We start from the raw sequence: 21,573 nt of genomic DNA, 5'->3' as shown, positions 1-21,573 counted from the left end.
ACATATCTATATGCATAACAAAAATTATGTAGCTTGAAAGATAAAATGACTTGGAGCAACTTGAAGAGCCTCTATATTATAACTAATTGATAGGATTAAAGATTTTTGGTAAAAAAACAATCTCCGGTAGCTTCTTTAATTAGATCTCTAAATATAGAGAACATGGATGACTTTCTAGAGCGCGCATAAGATATAGAGAAGTTGTTGGAGATAGAAAGATATAGAAAATGATTTTTATATAAATAGTTTTCTAAATGATGATTTAGAGAATGGACATTGTATACAACAGAGTAGTTAAATATATTATGGTAGTTGGTTTAACAATTAAGACCATAAATGATCGGGCTACTTCTTGTTGGGCACATGGCGGGGAGCAGCAGGTGCTGCATGCAACCATGCAAGTAAGGTGACTTTAATCCCCTTGCTTAGCAGAACAACCATCTGAGCGGGCCCGTACAACTACATGCAGCAGCACGACGGTTTCAGTAACGGCGCTTGAATCATGGCAGCAATGGCCGTTGGAGCACGATGGGTTGGCTTCGTATTTGGACGACGTCTACCATTGTACGCGGTACCGTCTGTATTTATTTGTACCATCACTGCACGTCTGCACTTGCACAGAAAGAAAACTGGTACTGTAAATAAACTGTAAAAGACGTGAATGCACACAAAAAAATAACGCATACTACTCCTGCGGGATGTAAATCCGACCCATAATAACTACAACTACACATTTTGCTTTTTTCAAGAAGTCATTTTTTAAAAAACAAATAAATACAAAATATACTAACATTTATGATGTCTAATAGGTATATTAAATTAATAATGATTTTTATAATAAATATATTAAAAGATATTAATGTTGATAATATTTTATATACAATTTAGTCATCAAACTAAAAAAAAGCTAGAGGTGAAGTTATTTTGGTCTACTATTAACGTGAGACAGATAGAGCCTTGATTAGTTTCTTTCTCTAAAGTTTACTTCATATCCCATTAAATATTTGGACATATGCATTGTGTATTAAATATAGACTAAAAAAATAATTAATTGCACAGTTTGCGATTAATTTACGAGACGAATCTTTTAGGCCTAATTAATCCATGATTTGATAATGTGGTGCTATAGTAACACATGTGCTAATATAGATTAATTAGGCTTAATAAATTCGTCTCGCGGATTACTGATGGATTCTGTAAATTATTTTTTACTAGTATCCGAACATCCCATAAGACACCCCATGTAGGCTCCGTTCGCGTGCCCTTAAACCCGATTTGATCCGCTTCTTTTTTCATCCGAAATAATATTTTTCTCTTACAAATTCCTCAAAACCATCTAAATTCCTCCACAACCATACCAGCCAAACATCCCCCGTAATACTCGACGTGACACCCAAAATTTTAGCCCTCGATTTAAACAGGGCCTTATTCTGGAACTGGGAATGGACGACGACTGTGTTCTGTCCTCTGGATCCTACACAAGCCATGGGGCCGACGCCAGCTCACACACACAGGCTCTCTTCGTCTGCCGACGCTGGCGTGCCAGTGACCAGTGTTCTACTGCCACCGCCACTGCCACTGCCATCCTCAAGCACAGGGGACCAACCCATGGCGCTGTGAGCTTGTCAATTGCAGATGCAGGCAAAACAACAACCGCATTTACATCCACCCAGAAGCAGGGACGCAGCAGCTTTTGCGCCTTGTACTCTCCTGCTCGTCGCCTCCTTCCTCCCCGCTTCACCGCCACCGCAACAAGCCAAGCCACTAGCGCGCCTGCGCCAAGAAAGAGGGATGCTGCCGGCGCTGCGCCTGCTCGCGGCATTGCTGCTGCTGCTGCTGCCGTCGTCGGCGGGGGCGCAGGAGACGTGCTGGTCGGGGCCGGCGCCGCGGCGCGGGGCGTGGATGTCCGTGGCCAGCTTCGGCGGGCGCGGCGACGGGCAGACGCTCAACACGGGCGCGTTCGCGCGCGCCGTGGCGAGCATCGAGCGCCGCCGGGGCGCGCGGGGCGGCACGCTGCTGTACGTGCCGCCCGGGGTGTGGCTCACGGGCCCCTTCAACCTCACCTCCCACATGACGCTCTTCCTCGCCCGCGGCGCCGTCATCCGGGCCACCCAGGTACGGCCATTGCTTCTTCTTCTTCTTCGCCATGCCTTGCTACCATCGAGCTAAGCCTGTGTGGAGCAGGACACGTCGAGCTGGCCGCTCATCGACCCGCTGCCGTCGTACGGGAGAGGACGCGAGCTGCCTGGCGGGAGATACATGAGCTTGATCCACGGCCATGGTCTCCAAGACGTCTTCATCACAGGTTCTTCCATACACTGCCACCCTGCCACTCCTCCATCACTTGCTGAAAGTTCATCGTTCTGGGACAGGTGATAACGGCACCATTGACGGCCAAGGCAGCGTGTGGTGGGACATGTGGAAGAAGCGCACGCTGCCCTTCACGAGGCCGCACCTGCTGGAGCTCATGTACTCCACCGACGTCGTCGTCTCCAACGTCGTCTTCCAGGACTCGCCGTTTTGGAACATCCACCCGGTTTACTGCAGGTGAGCACTGCGAATGGATCGCCTGTCGTTACAAAGAGGGAGGGGAGCCACATTTTTCAGTCCAACTGCTATAGCTTGTTTTTGCCTGTTCCTGTTCCACAGCCACAGCAGGGCTTCAGCTACCGCCTTGACAGGCTACAGCATAGTTTCAGGAACAAACATTAATTAAGCAATAAAATTAGCATCAAAGTCGATACACAACTTACAGACATCTGGTTAACTGAACATTGATGTTGATCCCAATGTCAGCCAGACAGTTAAAAGGGTAACCACAGCCCTTCTAAATGAGCGTTACTTCACTTCATGTGTGTGTTTGCAGCAATGTAGTGATAGCAAACGTTACTGTGTTGGCACCACATGACTCCCCAAACACTGATGGAATCGATCTAGGTAATAGACGCTTCACTTGCTTTGTAAATAAATCTGAGCAAAATTTGTGTATTCCTGACAATTAATGAAGTTACATCTGCATTATCGTGCACCTGCAGATTCAAGCAGCAATGTCTGCATCGAGGACTCCTACATTTCCGTGGGTGACGACCTGATTTCCATCAAGAGTGGCTGGGATGAGTATGGCATTGCTTTTGGCCGTCCAAGCTCCGGCATCACCATCCGGAGGATAACCGGGTCCGGGCCATTTGCTGGCTTTGCGGTTGGAAGCGAGACCTCTGGTGGCGTGGAGAACGTCCTTGTCGAACACCTGAATCTCTTCAGCATGGGTGTTGGGATCCATATCAAGACCAACTCAGGAAGGGGAGGATTCATCTGGAACATCACCGTCTCCGAAGTGACCTTGAATGGAGCTCGGTACGGTTTGAGGATCGCCGGTGATGTTGGGGGCCACCCTGATGCATCCTACAACCCAAGTGCGCTTCCTGTTGTCAACAGCGTGATGATTAAGAATGTTTGGGGTCAGAACATCCGGCAAGCTGGGCTGATACGGGGCATCAGGAACTCAGTTTTCAGTAACATATGCCTCTCAAATGTAAAGCTCTATGGCAGTGCGTCAATTGGGCCATGGAAATGCCGATCCGTCAGTGGCGGTGCAATTGATGTGCAGCCATCACCATGTACAGAGCTGGCTAGTGCATCTGAGACAGGTTTCTGTACAAGTTAGCTCTGATTCTGCCAAGTGAATCTTGTTATTCTCAGTTTCACTTAGGCATAGAAATTCTCCTATAGCAATAAAGATGTCAGCATTTCTCCTTTTTGTTCAGCAGAAATGGTTACTGATTAACTGGAACTGTAACGGAACCAATGATCCGTGGTGATCTGTTGATTCATTACCTTGTTCATTCACAGGGATAGTCAGCGCTTTTGTTTCTTGGCAAACTCTTCTGCAATTCAGCTGTCAGGTCTGATTGAATGGAATTACATCTTCAATCTACTATTTGCAGAGGATAATCCAACATTTTACATTATATGCCATTCATTATTTACGAGCAATCATTGCAAGAGCATTTCCCATCTGTAAAATGGTGAAACCTATCGGCATCTCGAAGAATAATTTGCCGGTCGCATAGAGCAGAGATATGCTTGGCCACCTCATGGCAGTCATTGCACATCCTGGTGTTCTTGATCACCCTGATGGGCACCCTGCTTGCGTCTGAATGGATCAACCCATAAGTGATAGCTAGCTTCTCAGTATGGCTCAGCAGCAGCTTCTCCTTCTCTTCTTCTGGAACGTTATACACTATGCAGCTAGTGTCTGGCACATATCCTGCCTTTCTGATCTGAAAAACCAAACGATTCAGTTCTTCATATATCTCTGCAGTATCTGGATGTGGCTTCCCCTCGACTTCAAATACATGGATACTTTGCTCAATCTGTATCCAGCTCCACCCAGGTCGAGTATCCAGTGCTCTTGCTTTCATTGCATACTTGAGGCTCTCAGCTTCATCAAACATCTGTTCATGTTCGTACAAGCTCACCATCTGCAAGTAGTTGGCTGAATTGTAAGGCTCTAGTTTGAACAATTTCCTTGCAGCTGCCTCGGCAAGAGCAAGGTTTCCATGTACTCCGCAACCGGTTAGAAGGGCTCCCCATAAGCTAGCTGCTGACTTGAATGGTGACTTATTGATGAAGTCCATTGCTTCATCGAGGTAACCGCACCTTGCCAACAGGTCAACCATGCAGGCATAGTTCTCAACTGTTGGTGTCACGCCATATCTGCTTTCCATGCTATCGAAATACCCCCACCCTTCAGTAATCAACTCCATGGATCTGCAAGCGGTAAGCAGTGCTGTGAAGGTTATACTGTCTGGCTTCAGTCCTGAATCGCACATGTCGTGGAACAGCGCTATTGCCTCGCGGCCCTGCCCATGGGCTGCCAGTCCAGTGAGCATCGCATTGCAAGACACCAAATTATTCTCCTGAATCCTTTCGAATATCCGTTTTGCACTTGCCAGGTTTCCCGACTTTGAATACATGTCAATTAGTGCTGTTCCAACAACCATGTCATGATCATACGATCTTCGCAGAGCAAAACAATGCAGCTCCTTCCCTTTCTTCAGCAAAGCAAGCCCTGCGCAAGCCCTCAGCAAGACCGACATGGTAACCACGCTGGGCTGGACATGGTCCTTCTGCATCTCATTGAAGAAGTAGAAGGAATCTTCATAGTCTCCATTATGGCAGCTCCCAGAGATCAGCGAAGTCCAAGAAACCACATTGGGTGTCAAACCAATCGCCTTGATCTGCCGGAGCAGCAGCACAGCCTGTGAACTCAGACCGTTCATCGAATAACCATTGATCAACCCGTTCCAAGTGGTTACATCAGGATCAAGCCTGTTCCTCTTCATCTCCTCCACAAGGTCCAGTGCATGGTCAAACTGACCAGCGTTCGCGTACCCTGCAACCAGTGAGTTCCATGTGGTGATGTTCCTAAGCTCCAGCGTGTCGAACACCTTCTGGGCATATTCGAGGCAGCCGCACTTGGCGTACATGTCAACGAACGCCGTCCCAGTGTACACGTCCGGCTCGAGCTGGTGCCTGAGGAAGAAGCAATGGGCTTCCATGCCATGGGCAAGCAGCCCCAAGCTGGCCACAGACTTGAGCAGGCTCGACATGGAGCTGGAGTCCGGTCGCAGCCCCTGATCCAGCATGCTCCGAACAACGCCGAACGCTTCCAGGACGCGCCCATGCCGCGCGCAGCCGGACAGCACGGCGTTCCACGTCGCGAGGCTGGGCTCGAGGTCGAGCCGGCCCGACCTCGCCATGCGCTCCGCGAGGTCCAGCGCGTCGTCCACGAGCCCGAGGCGCGCGCAGCAGACGACGACGACGTTCCACGCGACGGGCGGCGCGTCCTCCGTCTCGAGCACCCGCCTGGCAGCGCCCACGTCCGCGCTCTCGGCGTACATGCCGGCGAGGAAGCCCGGCACAAGCGGGTGCGCGGCGACGTGGCCCGCCTTGGCGGCGTGCGCATGCACGGCTTGCCCCCCGCGCGGCGCCCCCGCGCGGCCGCACGCGTGGAGCGCCCGCGCGCACGCGTACCCGTCGGGAGCCACCCCGCGCGCACGCATCTCCCCGAACGCGGCGATCGCCTCGCCCCACTCCTCCGCCTCGGCGAGCATGGCGACGCGCTTGTTCCACAGCACCGCGTCATCGTCGTCGTCGCTCTCCTCCTCCTCCGCCGCTGTCGCCTCCTGGAGCAGGCGCCGGGCCGAGGCCCCGCGGCCCAGGCGCACGAGGAGGTCGGCGAGCGCGCACGCGACACGCGGGTCCCGCGCGTGGCCCGCGCGGACGGCCAGAGAATGCAGCTGCTGCGCGACGCGCCGCGCCGCGGAGACGCGCTCGGTGTCCTCGTCACCGTGGAGGAGCTCCGCGCACTGCCGCAGGAGGGAGACCAGGAGCCGCCCGTCGCGGAAGGAGTCCACGCCTCGCAGCGCCTCGGCGCCTTTGAGGAGGAGGTGAGGCGGAGGGGAGTGGGCGTGGTGGAGCGGCTGGGGTGGAGGTTTGGCATGGTGGTGGTGGTGGGTGGGCGGCGTCGGGAGCGAGAGGGAGATGGCTTGCGCGGCCATTGGAACTTGGAAGGTAACTGCAAAAGAACGGCGATTTGTTTTGCAGTGCGGATAAGGGGATTAAATATCTGAAGAAAGGAAATGTTATTAGAAGTGGGCCTGGGCCGGCACATACGACTCGGCGGCCTTGTACACAAACTTTGATGGCCCAGAAAAGATCTCGAATTTAACCGGACTCTTATAAAAGTTTAAACTACGCAAATTATCTCCTTGCTTAAGGTAGATCTTATAAGTGGTTTTAAGACAGTTTTATCATTTCTAGTTATAAAAATCCAGTGAACGCCTCGCATTCAACCATAAAAATATCTCTAAACTTCTAAAACCTGATAAACATTTCTACATACAAACCAATACATGAGAAATCCAAATATAATATTTAGCGCTTACAAAACTGCCATGTCATATTTACACCTAGAAGCTTCCATTAATTAGGCTTGAATTAATGCAGTGCTTAGCACTCGGACATCTGGACGCCCTGTCCGCCTTCGCCCCGCGCCCACGAGTGCACTCCGCCCCCATCTCTGAGCCCGCCGGTCCTTCCCCTAACCCCTTCCTCTCTCTTCGACTCTTCGCACGGGCGACATGCGGGCAACTCTTCGACTTTCCACGCGGGCGACTCTCCGACTACCTCGGTGCGCCCCCACCCACAGCACCCCCGTCCACCGCCCCCCTGGCGCGTCCCGCGCCCTGTTCGTTGACCCCTCGGCTTGCTCCCTGACGAACAACATAAAACACTTGCAACATGAAAAAAATATTTGAATGCAACATACGTTAGAAAACAGATTAAACATTTACACATGCACTTGCAACATCTGTGTGAAACACATGAAACACCCAAATAAAAACAATTGCAACTTGCAACATGAAAACCACCTGCTGCAACATAAGACTGATACAGCTGAAATATTAGGAATATACAGTTGCAACATATGTGTGAAACATATGCAACATCCAGTTAAAAAACAATTGCAATAAATTTTTAGAAACAGATGAAACATTTTGAACAAACTCTTGCAACATGCCTCTGAAGCACTTACAACATATGCAACATCCCATCAATTTTTACAACATTAAAATAAAATAATTGCAATATACATCTAAAACATATGAATATACTCTCGTATATATCTATAATTCTATATGGATGGACGACGGTTACCACTCTTTAGTAGCATCAGTCAACAATCTATGGGTGTTTAAGTGTTTACATATAGCAATCAATTCTTAAAAACGTATCTTTTTGTCTAGGTGCATATTAAAGTTCAATAATCTATACTTAATAATAAAGAGGCAAAATTTTTACCATAGTTTTTTTTTCTACCACCTTCTAGCTTATTTTTTCGTCCAACCCCAAATCCAAATTGGTCTCGTGCTTAGCCTCAGTATGCCGATCTATTTGCCTTAATCGACCTAAGTAAAGATGCCAGAGAGAAAGAAAATGTGAGAGAATATTAATAGTTTTTAAAATATATTGGGGTTCCTGATGCAAAATATCCAGAATCAAGTGGGCCTCTCCTGCTGGGCTTCTTCTTTTTATCTGGACTGAATCCTTCATGTTGGGCCGGCTTCGTTGTGGGATGGACCAAGCCCATACAAGTTTTTTTCCTTTTCTTTCGTTTTCTCTTTTTCTATAAAAAGAAAGATTTTGCAAAATTTAAAAAAAAAATATAGAAAAATCAAAAAATGCCAAACCAGTTTTGTTAGCTTCATAAAAATGTGATTTATCCATAGATGTTATGAATCTTGTTAAGTTGTGCTTTGCCTATAGGTGTGTCAAATCATCTCTTTCATATGTTGCATGCATATAGGTTTGGCGATGACCGAGAACGTTGAAAGGTCCTAATATGGCTAGAGGGGGGATGAATAGCCTATTTAAAATACTACAAATCAACTAGAGCAATTTGATTAGTATAATAAATAGCGAAATACAAACTTGCTCTAGCTCTATAAGGGTTGCAAGCCACCTATCCAACAATTCTAGTTGCTATGATCTCTTGACACACAATTTGCTAGGTCACTAATCACTAAGAGCTCTCACACTTGCTACACTAAAGAGCTCCACTAGATGAACTTAAAATAACAAGGCAAGCTCTCAATTCTAATTATACTAAAGAGCTTGCTACAACTAATTTGCAAGAATATAAATAAGTGAGTAGGGTGATTATACCATCATGTAGAGGAGTGAACCAATCACAAGATGAATACTAAATTAATCACTAGGAGAATACCAAAGGACAAGAGACAACCAATTTTCTCCCGAGGTTCACGTGCTTACCAACACGCTATGTTCCCGTTGTGTCGACCAACACTTGGTGGTTCGGCGGCTAAGAGGTGTTGCATGAACCTCGTCCGCACAATTGGACACCACAAGAACCTACCCATAAGTGAGGTAACTCACTAACACGAGTAATCCACTAGAGTCACCTTTCGACGCTCCACCGAGGAAGGCACAAGACCCCTCACAATCACCATGATCGGAGCCGAAGATAATCACCAACCTCCGCTCAATGATCCTCGCTGCTCCAAGCCATCTAGGTGGCGGCAACCACCAAGAGTAACAAGTGAATCCCGTAGCAAAACACGAATACCAAGTGCCTCTAGATGCAATCACTCAAGCAATGCACTTGGATTCTCTCCTAATCTCACAAAGATGATGAATCAATGATGAAGATGAGTGGGAGGGCTTCGGCTAAGCTCACAAGGTTGTTATGTCAATGCAAATGGCCAAGAGAGTGAGCTTGAGCCGGCCATGGGGCTTAAATAGAAGCCCACATGAAATAGAGCCATTGTAGCCCTTCACTGGGCACAACACGGGGTGACTAGACGCTCTAGTCAGATCGACCGGATGCAGGACCCCAGCATTCGGTCGCCCAATGCTTGCCACGTGTCATCAGCTTCAAACGCGGCTCACCCGATCTCAACGGTCAAGTGTTGACCGGACACGCTGCTCAATGTGACCGGACGCACCAACACCAGCGTCTGATCATTTCCAGTAAGGTTCCAACTACGACTAGACGCGTCAGTTGGATCACGACTGGATGTAGATCATTTCCAGTAAGCCTCCACGCATGACCAGACGCGTCCGATCAAGCCCGATCGGACGCACCTAGCGTTCGGTCACACACTACCTTCTCAGTGTGCTGCCACATCAGTGGGACCAAATGCACCCCATCAGCATCCGGTCAAAGACCGACGCTGCGCATCTTCAGCTGCCACTGACCGGACGCGTCGATCCAACCGAGACCAGTGTCCGATCACTATGTGACCAGTGTGACTAACTCCTTTTCAACTCTATCTTCTTCACCCTTACTCAAATATGTCAACCACCAAGTGTATCACCTTGTGCATATGTGTTAGCATATTTTCACAAATATTTTTAATGGTGTTAGCACTCCACTAGATCCTAAATGCATATGAAATGAGTTAGAGCATCTAGTGGCACTTTGACAACCGTATTTTGATATGAGTTTCACTCCTCTTAATAGTATAGCTATCAATCCTAAATGTGATCACACTCACTAAGTGTCTTGATCACCAAAACAAAATGGCTCATATCATTTATACCTTTGCCTTGAGCCTTTTGTTTTTCTCTTTCTTCTTTTCAAGTCCAAGCACTTGATCATCACCATGGCATCATCATTGTCATGTCATTATCATCATTTGCTTCACCACTTGGAGTGTGCTACCTATCTCATGTGAAAGGATCAAAATGCCCAAGAGGGGGGGGGTGAATTGGGCTAATTCTAAATTTCTTTGCAATAATTAAGTCCTATGGTTAGCCCAATTAACCCCTTGTGCCTAGAAAGTGTTTCTATTGATCTACCACACAGAAGTTTAGCAACCTAAGTTCCAATCCTACTCTAGCATGGTAATTCTGTGAATGTAAATGACAAGAATTGAATTGCTCAAAGTAAATGCTCAAAGTAAAGTGAGAAGGAGGAATGCGGCGATGTTTTGCTAAGGTATCGGAGAGTCGCCACTCCCCACTAGTCCTCATTGGAGCACCCATGCAAGGGTGTAGCTCCTTCTTGATCCACGCAAGGATCAAGTGCTCTCTACGGGTTGATTCTTCGACACTCCATCACGGTGAATCACCCACAACCGCTCACAACTTGAGTTGAGTCATCCACAAGCTCCACCGGATGATCACCAAACTCCCAATCACCACCAAGCCGTCTAGGTGACGGCGATCACCAAGAGTAACAAGAATAGACTCTCACTTGACCATGACAAGCCTAATGAGATGGGTGGATGCACACTTTGCTACTCTTAATCTCACTAATGAGGGCTCTCTTTGGGATTCTCAAATCTCAATCACCTCACTAGGACCTTGCTCTTCTTGGCACTCTCAAAGGTGTTTCTCAGCTGTTGGAATGAGCAAAAGTACCCCCACACATGAATGGAGGAAGTATTTATAACTATGGCTGAAAAACGAACTATTATGTGCCTCTGCGGGGTGACCAGACGCTCTGGTCATATTGACCGGATGCTCTGGTCAGTTCTCCTCGAACTCTAGTGTTTAAGTGTTGACCGAACGCTAGGTAGCGTCCGATCGTGATTTTCCCTCTCTAGATCCTTACTGGAGTCGACCGGACACTGGGACTCAGTGTTCGGTCACTTCACCTCTCAGCGTCCGGTCACTTCTAGACGACTTCACCTTGATCAAATGAACTGACCGGACTCTGCACCATTGTTCGGTCACACCGAAGCTAGCATCTGGTCAGTATTTGATCCTCCATTCACTTCCAACTCTTGATCATATGTGAATGAAGTTTGCTCCAATAGATCTAAGGGCTTTTTAGGAGCTACCTAGTGCTAGGTTTAGCAAGTGTGCACCACACCTAACTCACTAGACTCACCTAGGTCAAGCTATCCGTCCATACCCCTTTAATAGTATGGCCAAAGGAAAAATAAAGTCCTAAACTACTCTAAGTGTCTCTTCAACTCCAATTGACACTTAGAACTAGTCCATCCTTAACCTTGTCGTCCATCCTTTGAAAACTGAAACGATTTCCATCATAGGGGCATGACCACCATGATAGCCCAATCGATCTCCATTACCATAACCTAACTTAATTGCCTTTGCAAAAACACACGTTAGTCATAGTAATCACGTATTGTTATTAATCACCGAAACCCAACTAGGGGCCTAGATGCTTTCAATCTCCCCCTTTTTGATGATTGATGACAATACCACCTTGAGTATGTGAAAGAGTTGAGGTTTTTAACATGGTTGGTTCATATAAGCTTTTAACAATAAGAACAAAAGAGTTAGGCAAGCTTATATGACCCAAGCCAACATGATGTACTCAAAAGATATGAAATAAGCATGAGTACAAGTAATAAAGCTCATTTACATCAGAGTAAAACATGGAAGCAAAGCAAATGAGCATAACACAAGTGATATGACATATACAAGATTCAAAATAGAGAGCACACATATCAAATATCACAATCACGTAGATATCACTATCACATAAATATAGTTTGATGCACAAAAGTAAGCACATGAATGCATAATAGTGTATCACACATAAAAACCAAATATAATAGATAAACTAAGCTCCCCCTAAGTCTAACATACTCGATCCCTCTTCCTCTTTGGCGTTAAACACTAAAACCTAAGGGTCAGTTGGTGGGGCTACAGTGGACGAGTCGGGCGCTGAGGTACGAGGAGCGAGCTGGAACTATGTGCCATCATCATCTGACCCTAAACTCTGAGCTGTCTGACCCTCTGTAGCTGGAAGTGATGCTGAAGCGGTCTAGGTCAGATCAGGGACTAAAGCAGCCATAGACTGTGCAGGTATCACTGAAGCAGGCGGCTCTGATGATGCAACAGAAGAAGGGAGCATCTTTATAGTCTCGATAATAGGTACAACTGTAGAAGGATCTAGGACATGTAAATATGGTGGAGTAGGCTGTCCTATCAACTCAATGAAAGTAACTCCAAGGCTCCTGGAGACTGAGGTATCTGGCACTAGCAGCGAGGAAGTCTAAGCCGATGTGAAGCCCGTCTGAAGAGGTGTGAACTATGGGGCTAACACTAGCGAGGCAAACCACTGGGACACCTGCTCTGTAGGTGAAGCAAACTATGCTGGTGGCTGTCCCTGACTCTGAAGCCCACTAGGCTATAAAGTTGGAGTCATAGAAGTGGTGGCAGGCTAACCTAGCTGGGGCAAAGACTATGGCGGTGGAGCCTCAATAGCTATCACAACATGCTGTATAAATTCAAGGAGCTGCTGCTACATGAGGAGCTACAGCTGATGCATGGCCTGCTGCTGCTGCTGTTGTATAGCCTACTGCTACTATTGGATCGCCTACTGCTATCGCTAGAACTCATCCTGCCTAGTCTAAAACTAAGCAAAGGTGGCAGTTGTCTCCTGAGCCTGGCGAGCCTGATTCTACCTCATCCGCTCAAGTATGGCAAGTAGAGCGGGGTCTGTCTATGGTGTAGGTGGAGCTGAACTGGAACTACTAGCCTCATGGTCATGTCATCGTGGAGGCATCTGAGGAATAGGATGGTAGTCATCATTTGAGCTATCACTGGGGTCGCTCGCAACAATCCCCTCCTATTGAGCATCAAGCTACTCATCCTCTATAGCTGCTATGCTTCTGATGGTCTCATCCTACTGAGCTACAGTCTCTAGCACCTCTAGATGTCAGCTCAACTAGCTAGGTGTCCTCACTACACTATGTCAGATCATCTGAGTTATGTTGTATGCAGGGAACTCTGTAGTAGCACCACTATACTCTGCCAGCCTCTCTGGTGGCCTCACAGTAACTGCCCTGTGGATCAGAAATGTAATCCAGTGAGCATATGGTAGCTGCCTATGACCCCTGAACCCCTTTGCAATAGTATCCTTCATTTCTGATAGAAGGAGATCCCAAATGTTAAACACTATCTACTACATCAGAGTGTTCAGTAACCATAACTATATGCGAGTCAAGCTCTCATGATACCCTATCCTCAAAAGCAGTGTCCTTCTCATAATGACGTCAAGCACTCTAGCAGTGGGAGTGAGATCACTGGGTGTCCTGCTAGACCCCTCACCGAATGGCTCTATAAAGCAATGACGGACTAGATCTGCAGGGGGCACCATACCACCATGAGGTCATCTAGGGGGGCACTGTCTGTCCATAGCAAACCTCATGTAGCCGGATGGGCTACTCCTGAAGCCTGAGTATCTCTCTGACCCTAGTGCTCGTCAGCCTATAATCTCTGCCTCTGAATGCAAATTGTATAAATTTGTGCTGTAGGTCAATCTAGAGTGTAGCATAGAACTGATGGACCCAAGATGAAACATATAGGCTTGTCCATCCAAGTAAATCTGCTAGCCCTAGCAGGTAAGCTAGGTAAGGGCAAATATGCTCTCCAGCTGCTGCTACAATGGTCTCAATGTTGCACACCCTCTGAGATCTGAATACTGTCCCACTATTAAGATATGCATTATAAAAATCTTTCTACAGAGGTGTGTAGAAACCCTCTAAAGCATGCTCATCCCGCCTTGGTGGAAACCACTGCTCAAAGTCCACAAATCTAAGCTACTGCACCTGCTTGGCCGTGGTGGCCCTCAAATCCAAGTGAGTCATTGGAGGCAGACCATGTAGTCTAGGCGGTGGATGTGAACCCCTTCGTTGTGTCTCTGACCTCGGTGTGCCTAGAGCACAGGTATGACCAGAGCGGTGAAGCTATGGCTGAGGTGCCTGCTCTGTCTCCTTGGCCTGCTCTCCCTCCTAAGTCTGCTCTGCTAGCTGTGGCTGCTGCTATGACTCCCCCTAAGGCTAACTCTCATCAATAGCCACACACCGTCCTCCAACCATAAGGGTTCTAGCTAGACCACCATGACGGCGCTCAACCTGCTCAAGTGCAGCCCTCGTAGATGGAGAAAGCTGATCTGCAATAACAACACCACTCTGAGCTCCTCCTCTCTCTACGCGCTTTGCGGCCTCTCCAACTACGGCTGCTCTCACTGTATCTATATCAAGGTACTTGCATTTCCTCGTTGCTAGCTTCTTTGTCGCCTTGCCTTTTGCATCTATAGGCTGGCGAGATAGGGGCCTCGGATCCTCATCACTGGGACCTCCTCCGACATTATTGACACGAGCCATCTGATGAAGCTAAAAGGAACAACTGCCCTAACAAGAATCAACTACCAACTATCACTTCCGAGGCTTGGCCTCGATCCATACTCGCGAGCTTGGCTCTGAGTTGACTGACAACTACCAAAGGGACCACAACGACACCGACTCGCTGCATGATAGAATAGATAGGATATACAAATAAATACAATATATCTAAAGATACGAAATCCTAGGAAGCAAGCAATAAGGAACGAAATTGGAAACAAGGGCTTGCTACCTGATGAACCAGCAAAATGATGAGAATATGAACGGATCGAGGAACCATCGGGTCAGCTAGGGTTTGTAGTGGCATGGATTGGCGGTGCACTATGGTGAAGGGGCACGGTGAGCAGTGGCTAGGGCACTGGGAGCGTTAGGGCAGAGGCTCGGTGGCGCTTGGGTAGAGCACGTGCACGGCGGCGCGGACTCTGTAGTGTGGAGGAGCGCGGTGGCGCTTGGCGCAGCGGCGCTGGAGCTACGTGGGCGGCGATGTAGGCAAGGCTCGGCAGCGGCAGGCATAGGCAAGCGCAGCGGCGTAGGGACGCGACGACGCAAGCAAGGCACGGGGCGAGTGGCGGTGCGATGGTGCATGGGCTTGGCAGAGGATGGCGCGGTGGAGCTTGCTGCGCTGCAGCGGTGGCATGGGCGCGGATGGCGGCGCTGGAGATGGCGGCTTGGGTAATGTCGACACGGCAAGGATGCGGAATAGGGATTAGGTCAACCGTGCGTGGTGATTATATGGTGGCTCCCATGGAGTAGAAAAGGAAACGGATAAGAAGTCCTGAAACCGCATGTTTTCTACTGACCGGACGCTCCGATGGTAGCGACCGGACGCTACCACCCAGCGTCCGGTCGATTCTAGAGAGGTCCAAAACCCCTGGAATCATGACCGGACACGTCCGGTGAACCTCGACCGGACGCAGCCAGAGTTTGGTGCAAGCTGTCTCCTTCGTCTTCGATCGATCGGACGCTGGATCGTCATCTGACCGGACACTAGGAAAGAACTATTTCAGCGTCTGGTCACTCCTTCTCAGCAGCAGTTCACCTCCTATGAACTGACCAGACGCTGGACATCAGAGTCTGGTGCAGCGTTCGGTCACTCTTTTTCCAGTGAGCCTTTAAAGTCCTTTGTCCTGCCTGTTCCTAATCAAGTCCCAACTTTAATAAGATCCAAATAAACACCAATTGAGACTAATGTTAGTGACCTCTCTCAAACCCTCAAAACATTTCAAGATATTTTGGCTTTGGCTATAATTCTTTTTAAGAAAATAGGCAATAAGAGGATAATTGAAGATAAACAGCAAAGCAACATTCATGCATATGCAATGCAATACTTGAAAGTAAATCTAGTTGCTAGTCAAGTTTGATCCAAGGTTAAGCTTCTTCACATGCTTTTTGGCGGTTATCTTAACCATGTTAGACAAGCCCTATATGCATTACTATAAAAAGTAAACATGTTGTATATTACAATGCAATGCAAGGGACAACACAAGCTCATTTTTAGTGAAGTTACTAAAATCAAGAACATTTAGCTCATTCCGCAATCGACAAAAAGTCACCTCATCTAGCGGTTTAGTGAAGATATCCACCAATTGATCCTCGGTCCTTACACCTTCTAATGAAATATCATTTTTTACAACATGATCTCTAAGAAAGTGATGGCGGATATCAATGTGCTTGGTGCGAGAGTGTTGAACCGGATTATTTGCAAGTTTTACTGCACTTTTATTATCGCACAAAAGAGGTATTTTTTCTAGAACTACACCATAGTCTAGCAAAGTTTGTTTGATGTAAAGAATTTGTGCACAACAAGCATCCGCGGCAATGTATTCCGCTTCGGCGGTGGACAAAGCCACACTATTTTGTTTCTTGGAGGACCAAGACACAAGTGATCTACCAAGCAAATGGCACCCTCTGGATGTGCTTTTTCTATCCACTTTGCAACCGGCATAATCCAAATCGGAATAGCCAACTAATTCAAATATAGCTCCTTTGGGATACCAAAGGCCAATGCTTGGTGTGTGCTTAAGATACCTAAGGATTCTTTTAACGGTAATCAAATGAGTTTTCTTAGGATTAGCTTGAAATCTAGCACACATACACACACTAAACATGATGTCGGGCCTAGATGCGGTTAAATATAACAAGCTACCAATCATAGAGTGGTAGAGAGTTTGATCAACCATGTTACCTCCCTCATCTAGGTCAAGATGTCCATTAGTTGACATTGGTGTCTTGATTGGCTTACATTCATCCATCTTGAATCTCTTGAGAAGATCATTTGTATATTTCTCTTGAGAGATGAAAACCCCTTCTCTCATTTGCTTGACTTGAAAACTAAGGAAGAATGTAAGCTCTCCAATCATTGACATCTCGAACTCCTTCGACATCAATTCACCAAACTCTTTGCAAGAATCTCCATTTGATGATCCAAAGATGATGTCATCAACATACACTTGACAAATGAAGATATGCCCATCAAGCTTCTTGGTGAAAAGTGTGGTGTTGACCTTCCCAATGGTGAAGTCCTTCTCAATGAGGAAGTCTCGAAAATGCTCATACCAAGCTCTTGGGGCTTGCTTAAGCCCATATAGCGCCTTGGACAACCTATAAACATGATTAGGATATCTAGGGTCTTCAAATCTGGGAGGTTGATCAACATAAACTAGTTCATTAATAAAGCCATTTAAAAATGCACTTTTCACATCCATTTGATATAGTTTCATGTCATGATGTGATGCATATGTAAGGAGGATACGAATGGCTTCTAGTCTTGCAACCGGTGCAAAGGTCTCTCCAAAATCCAAACCTTCAACTTGAGAGAACTCCTTTGCAACTAGTCTTGCCTTATTCCTCACAACTACGCCTTGATCATCTTGCTTATTGCGAAACACCCACTTTGTTCCAATGACTCTTGCACCTTTTGTGATGAGGACATCACTCCTTCAGATGCATCCACTGATCCTCCAACCGTCATGCAAGGTCCAATGACCCGGGCTCAAATGCATCAACTCAATTTAGATGTGAGCTCGTTCTTAAGCAATTCTTTTCATATTTTTGAGAATAGACTACTACCTAATGATGTTATCTTGCTTAGGAACATTGGAGAGGGTCATGAAGTACTTAGAGGATGTGGTGGAGGCAATGATGACTAGCAAGGACGTCCAATAGAAACTAGAGTCCTGATCCAATATGATTTCGAGTCTGCCTCGGCATCTAGGACCAGTCTACCTTAAACTGGTCACCCAAGACGTATCCAAACTCCATTTTCGATAATCCACATATGGATGGAAAGCTAATTTGATAAGAAAGCTAATCCAAGTGATCTCACTTCAAAAGCTATTTGGAATCAATGGGAATCATGGTCACAAGTCAGCATCCAGAATCTGCCAGGGTGCTGCGACACCGTCTTTTGGTTCTGTTGGACCATGTATCGTGTTTGGGCCCATTAGGGGCGCATCCAGGGGTCTTGCACGACCCTAGAGTCTTCATAAATAGCCGCCACTCCTCCATTAGGGTTTGGGTTTTTGCTTAGATTATTCTGTCAAGATTAGTTTTGCCGTTCATCGGTTTGTGAGACCCCAACTTCGTAAGATTAATCATTCATCTACAATTTGGTTGCGTTCTTTCTTGTTCTTTCTTGTGTTCTTCATTGCATAGGTAGGGATTAGCCTTCTTGGCGAGGTCAACCTGGTCCATGACTTGGTTGATAACTAGAGGAGCTGTGGTGCTAAGATTGCAGGGTTTGATCTTTCGATCTGAAGCCGGATTGATGTGTCATTCTTCGCCACAACGATAATTACCTCTACCTGATGGAAGATCAGGATCCCCATCCCCATTAAGTGATAATCAGAGCTAAGGTATGCCGTCAGGTTCACATTTATTCCCTAGTTTTGAGTGTTTTGCATTCATCCCATAGTCCAGTGCCATACTTTTATTTCCTGTCCTAGAACCTTCCGTGCCATAGCCTTTGCATATTTTAGTTTCAGAGTCCATCGTGTTGAGTTTGTGTCTAGGTCGAGGTCTTATTGCTGGTTAGGTTGTGTTAGAGTCCAGTTCGTGTATTTTCCCCCATCGTTTCCATCAAATCTTTATTGCTGTGACCAATTTTGCGCACATTGTTTCCGTTTTGTCCTCTAATTCGGAGCTAATTCTTAAAACTGGTATAGTTTCACATACGAACTCTGATTTCGACGTTCCATATATCAAAATCGATCAGAAAAAAAATTCAAATCTGTCCATCCCCTGCGTTGCTGGGGTTGCAAAATTTTAAATTAGTCAAAAACTGGTCACAAGATCCTCTTTTTGTGGTCACAAGCTTTTTGTCGATTTTGAGCACGTCTTCTAAAATTTTCACAGGCCACGTCTTTCATTTTTTTAAGCTCATATTTTCTGTGGTTACTTCCTTTGTGCTCCTAAGTGAAGAAAAAATATCAAAAAATAAAATAAAAAAGTCAAAATTTCCCAAAAAACAACGACATGCCAAAAAATAGAAAAAAGAGGGGCAAAAGAGGAACAATATCTAAAGGAGCACATAGAGAAGACCAAAGTGAGTTGTGTTAGCATGTGCTGTCTGGTTCCTTGTTTGTGTTACTATTTCTATCTACCATACTTGTTTTTCACACACCTGTCACCTTGCTATCCACCATACTTGTTTGTCACACACCTGGTACTTAGAACATTTTAGACCAGCAACGAGAACAAGTACTTTGGACTATAATTTAGCATTACTTTCTGTTACTGACTTGTGTGCCAGATATACATATTATTCTTTGTGTGCCTTCTAAGCTCCACAAACTCATATTATTCTTTGTGTGCCTTCCAAGCTCCACAAACTTTTCAGATCAGTACAGAAAAAAGGGCCTTGTAATCTCGGTACCACTGCCTCATAGGTATCATGAACCAGCCGCCGGTTGTACCGCCCACTGCTTGCATTGGTAAGAACTTTGTAAGAGCTTGGTAAGACACTTCCACTTGCTATGAAAAGTGACACCACTACAACCACATAGTCATTTGGTACGGATAACTTTCACCGTTTGTTCCTGTTTTTGTGTTTACAATGGCAGGAGGTGATCAGACTAGAGATAACAATCCTAAGGGTTTCAACGAGTGTGTCAGCCAAGAGCAACTACAAGCTATTGTAGAGGATGCCCAAAAAAGAATGAATGAGGCCGTCAGGAAGGCCATCACTGACGCACTCATTGAACTCAACATTGGCAACAACATGAAGAGATTGGACAAACGAATTTCCGCGCTAACCGACAAGGTTACTGAGTTGGAAACCTTGGTGGCGGTCAACAACAATGACATCTCTGGCAGCAACACCGATGGTCTCTTGCTAGAAGACATGGTGCTTGATGCCGCTAGGAACATAGATCGAGCAGCCTTCTGACAAGCAAGATTACGACAACGTCTTTGCCGCAACACGATAGGTATGGGTGGTGTCCACCACCATCAAGGTAATAATCACCATGTGCCCGATGATCCTTATGCTAAGATTAAGTTCACAATACCATCTTTTTTGGGTTATTATGATGCTGAGGGATATCTTGATTGGGAGATGATAGTAGAATAAAAGCTTAGTGCACACCTCATGCCTGAGCATCATAGAGTTCAACAAGCTACTAGTGAGTTTAAGGATTTTGCCATTATTTGGTGGAATGGGCTAGCTGCACATGATGCTTTACCTGGTATGTGGGAAGAACTTAAGGTAGCTATGCGTGATTATTTTGTTCCCCCTTCTTATCATAGAGACTTGCGTAAGAAATTGATGCGTTTAGAACAAGGAGATAAATCTATACAGGATTACTATGGTGAGCTCCAAAAGGGATTGATACGCTGTAGTGTTGTGGAGGGGAACGAAGATGCCATATGTCATTTTTATTTGGGTTTGAGGCATGAGATTCAGGACATTGTTGATTATAAAGAATTTAACACTGTCAACTAGTTGTTTCTATTTGCTATGCTTGCAGAAAAGGAATTGTAGGGGCATGAACAATAGAGCAAGAGCAAGGTCAGCACCACATACACGCCACGCTCAGCACCATCTTTGGGGCTGACCAAGCCAACCACTTTTTGGGCACCTCCACCAGCGAGTAAGTGACTAATAGCCTCTAGAGTTTCTGCTACACCTAAGGCACCTCCCACATGACCTTCAGATTAAGGTAAAAATTCTTTGCAGGTGCCTACCAAGAGTGTCTCATCCGTTGCATCGATGGGACACACTTCGGGCATTTAGTGCCACCACTGCCATGGCATTGGCCATGTGCAAAAGGACTGCCCAAGTCAGCGGGCATATATTGCAACAAAAGATGGTTACATCAGCACCTCTGACATTGAGGATGAAGAAGACCAAGATGTAGATGAGGAGGACGGTGAAGTCCTTGGTGACGAGGCCATGATGTCCTATAGGAGCATCATTGTACAATGGGTGCTCAGTTCACAAGTACAGCAACCTGAGAAGCTACAATGCCATAATTTATTCTAGATTTTCTTCATCGTCAGCAACCATCGAGCACATGTCATTATTGATGGAGGTAGTTGCAATAATTTAGTAAGTTCTGATTTGGTCAAGAAGCTTGGCTTGACCACACGCCCGCACCCACGTCCATACCATATTCAGTGGCTAAATGATTCTGGTAAAGCAAAGGTAACACAAACTTGTAGAGTATCATTTTCTATTGGTTCTTATGTTGATTCTGTTGATTATAATGTAGTACCTATGCAAGCTTGTTCACTCTTATTGGGTCATCCCTGGGAACATGATAATGATGCTACACACCATGGTAGAAATAATAAATACACCTTTGTGCATAAAGGAAAGAGAATTACTTTGATACCTTTGACCCCTGCTCAAATTGTACAAGCTGATAGAGAACACGTTGCTAGT

General features: G+C 46.3%; 2 protein-coding genes across 2 annotated transcripts; one reads left to right on the top strand and one right to left on the bottom strand.

Annotated features, from left to right (window-relative positions):
• The first annotated feature begins 1,586 nt into the window (after positions 1-1,586).
• Positions 1,587-3,812, top strand: LOC136514097 (probable polygalacturonase). Its single transcript, XM_066508079.1, has 5 exons — positions 1,587-2,115; positions 2,185-2,305; positions 2,373-2,547; positions 2,867-2,937; positions 3,036-3,812. The coding sequence occupies exons 1-5, from the start codon at positions 1,636-1,638 to the stop codon at positions 3,662-3,664; spliced, it is 1,476 nt and encodes a 491-aa protein (XP_066364176.1). The 5' UTR covers positions 1,587-1,635; the 3' UTR covers positions 3,665-3,812.
• A 168-nt stretch (positions 3,813-3,980) lies between these two features.
• On the bottom strand, positions 3,981-6,727 carry LOC136514096 (pentatricopeptide repeat-containing protein At4g01030, mitochondrial-like). Its single transcript, XM_066508078.1, has one exon. It carries the CDS (start codon positions 6,561-6,563, stop codon positions 3,984-3,986), a length of 2,580 nt encoding a protein of 859 aa, XP_066364175.1. The 5' UTR covers positions 6,564-6,727; the 3' UTR covers positions 3,981-3,983.
• Positions 6,728-21,573: the final 14,846 nt, after the last annotated feature.

The sequence above is a fragment of the Miscanthus floridulus genome, chromosome 16, assembly GCF_019320115.1.
Source record: "Miscanthus floridulus cultivar M001 chromosome 16, ASM1932011v1, whole genome shotgun sequence".
NCBI lineage: Eukaryota > Viridiplantae > Streptophyta > Magnoliopsida > Poales > Poaceae > Miscanthus > Miscanthus floridulus.
The sequence above is the reverse complement of the archived record's forward strand: the minus strand, read 5'-3'. Positions and strand labels throughout refer to the sequence as shown.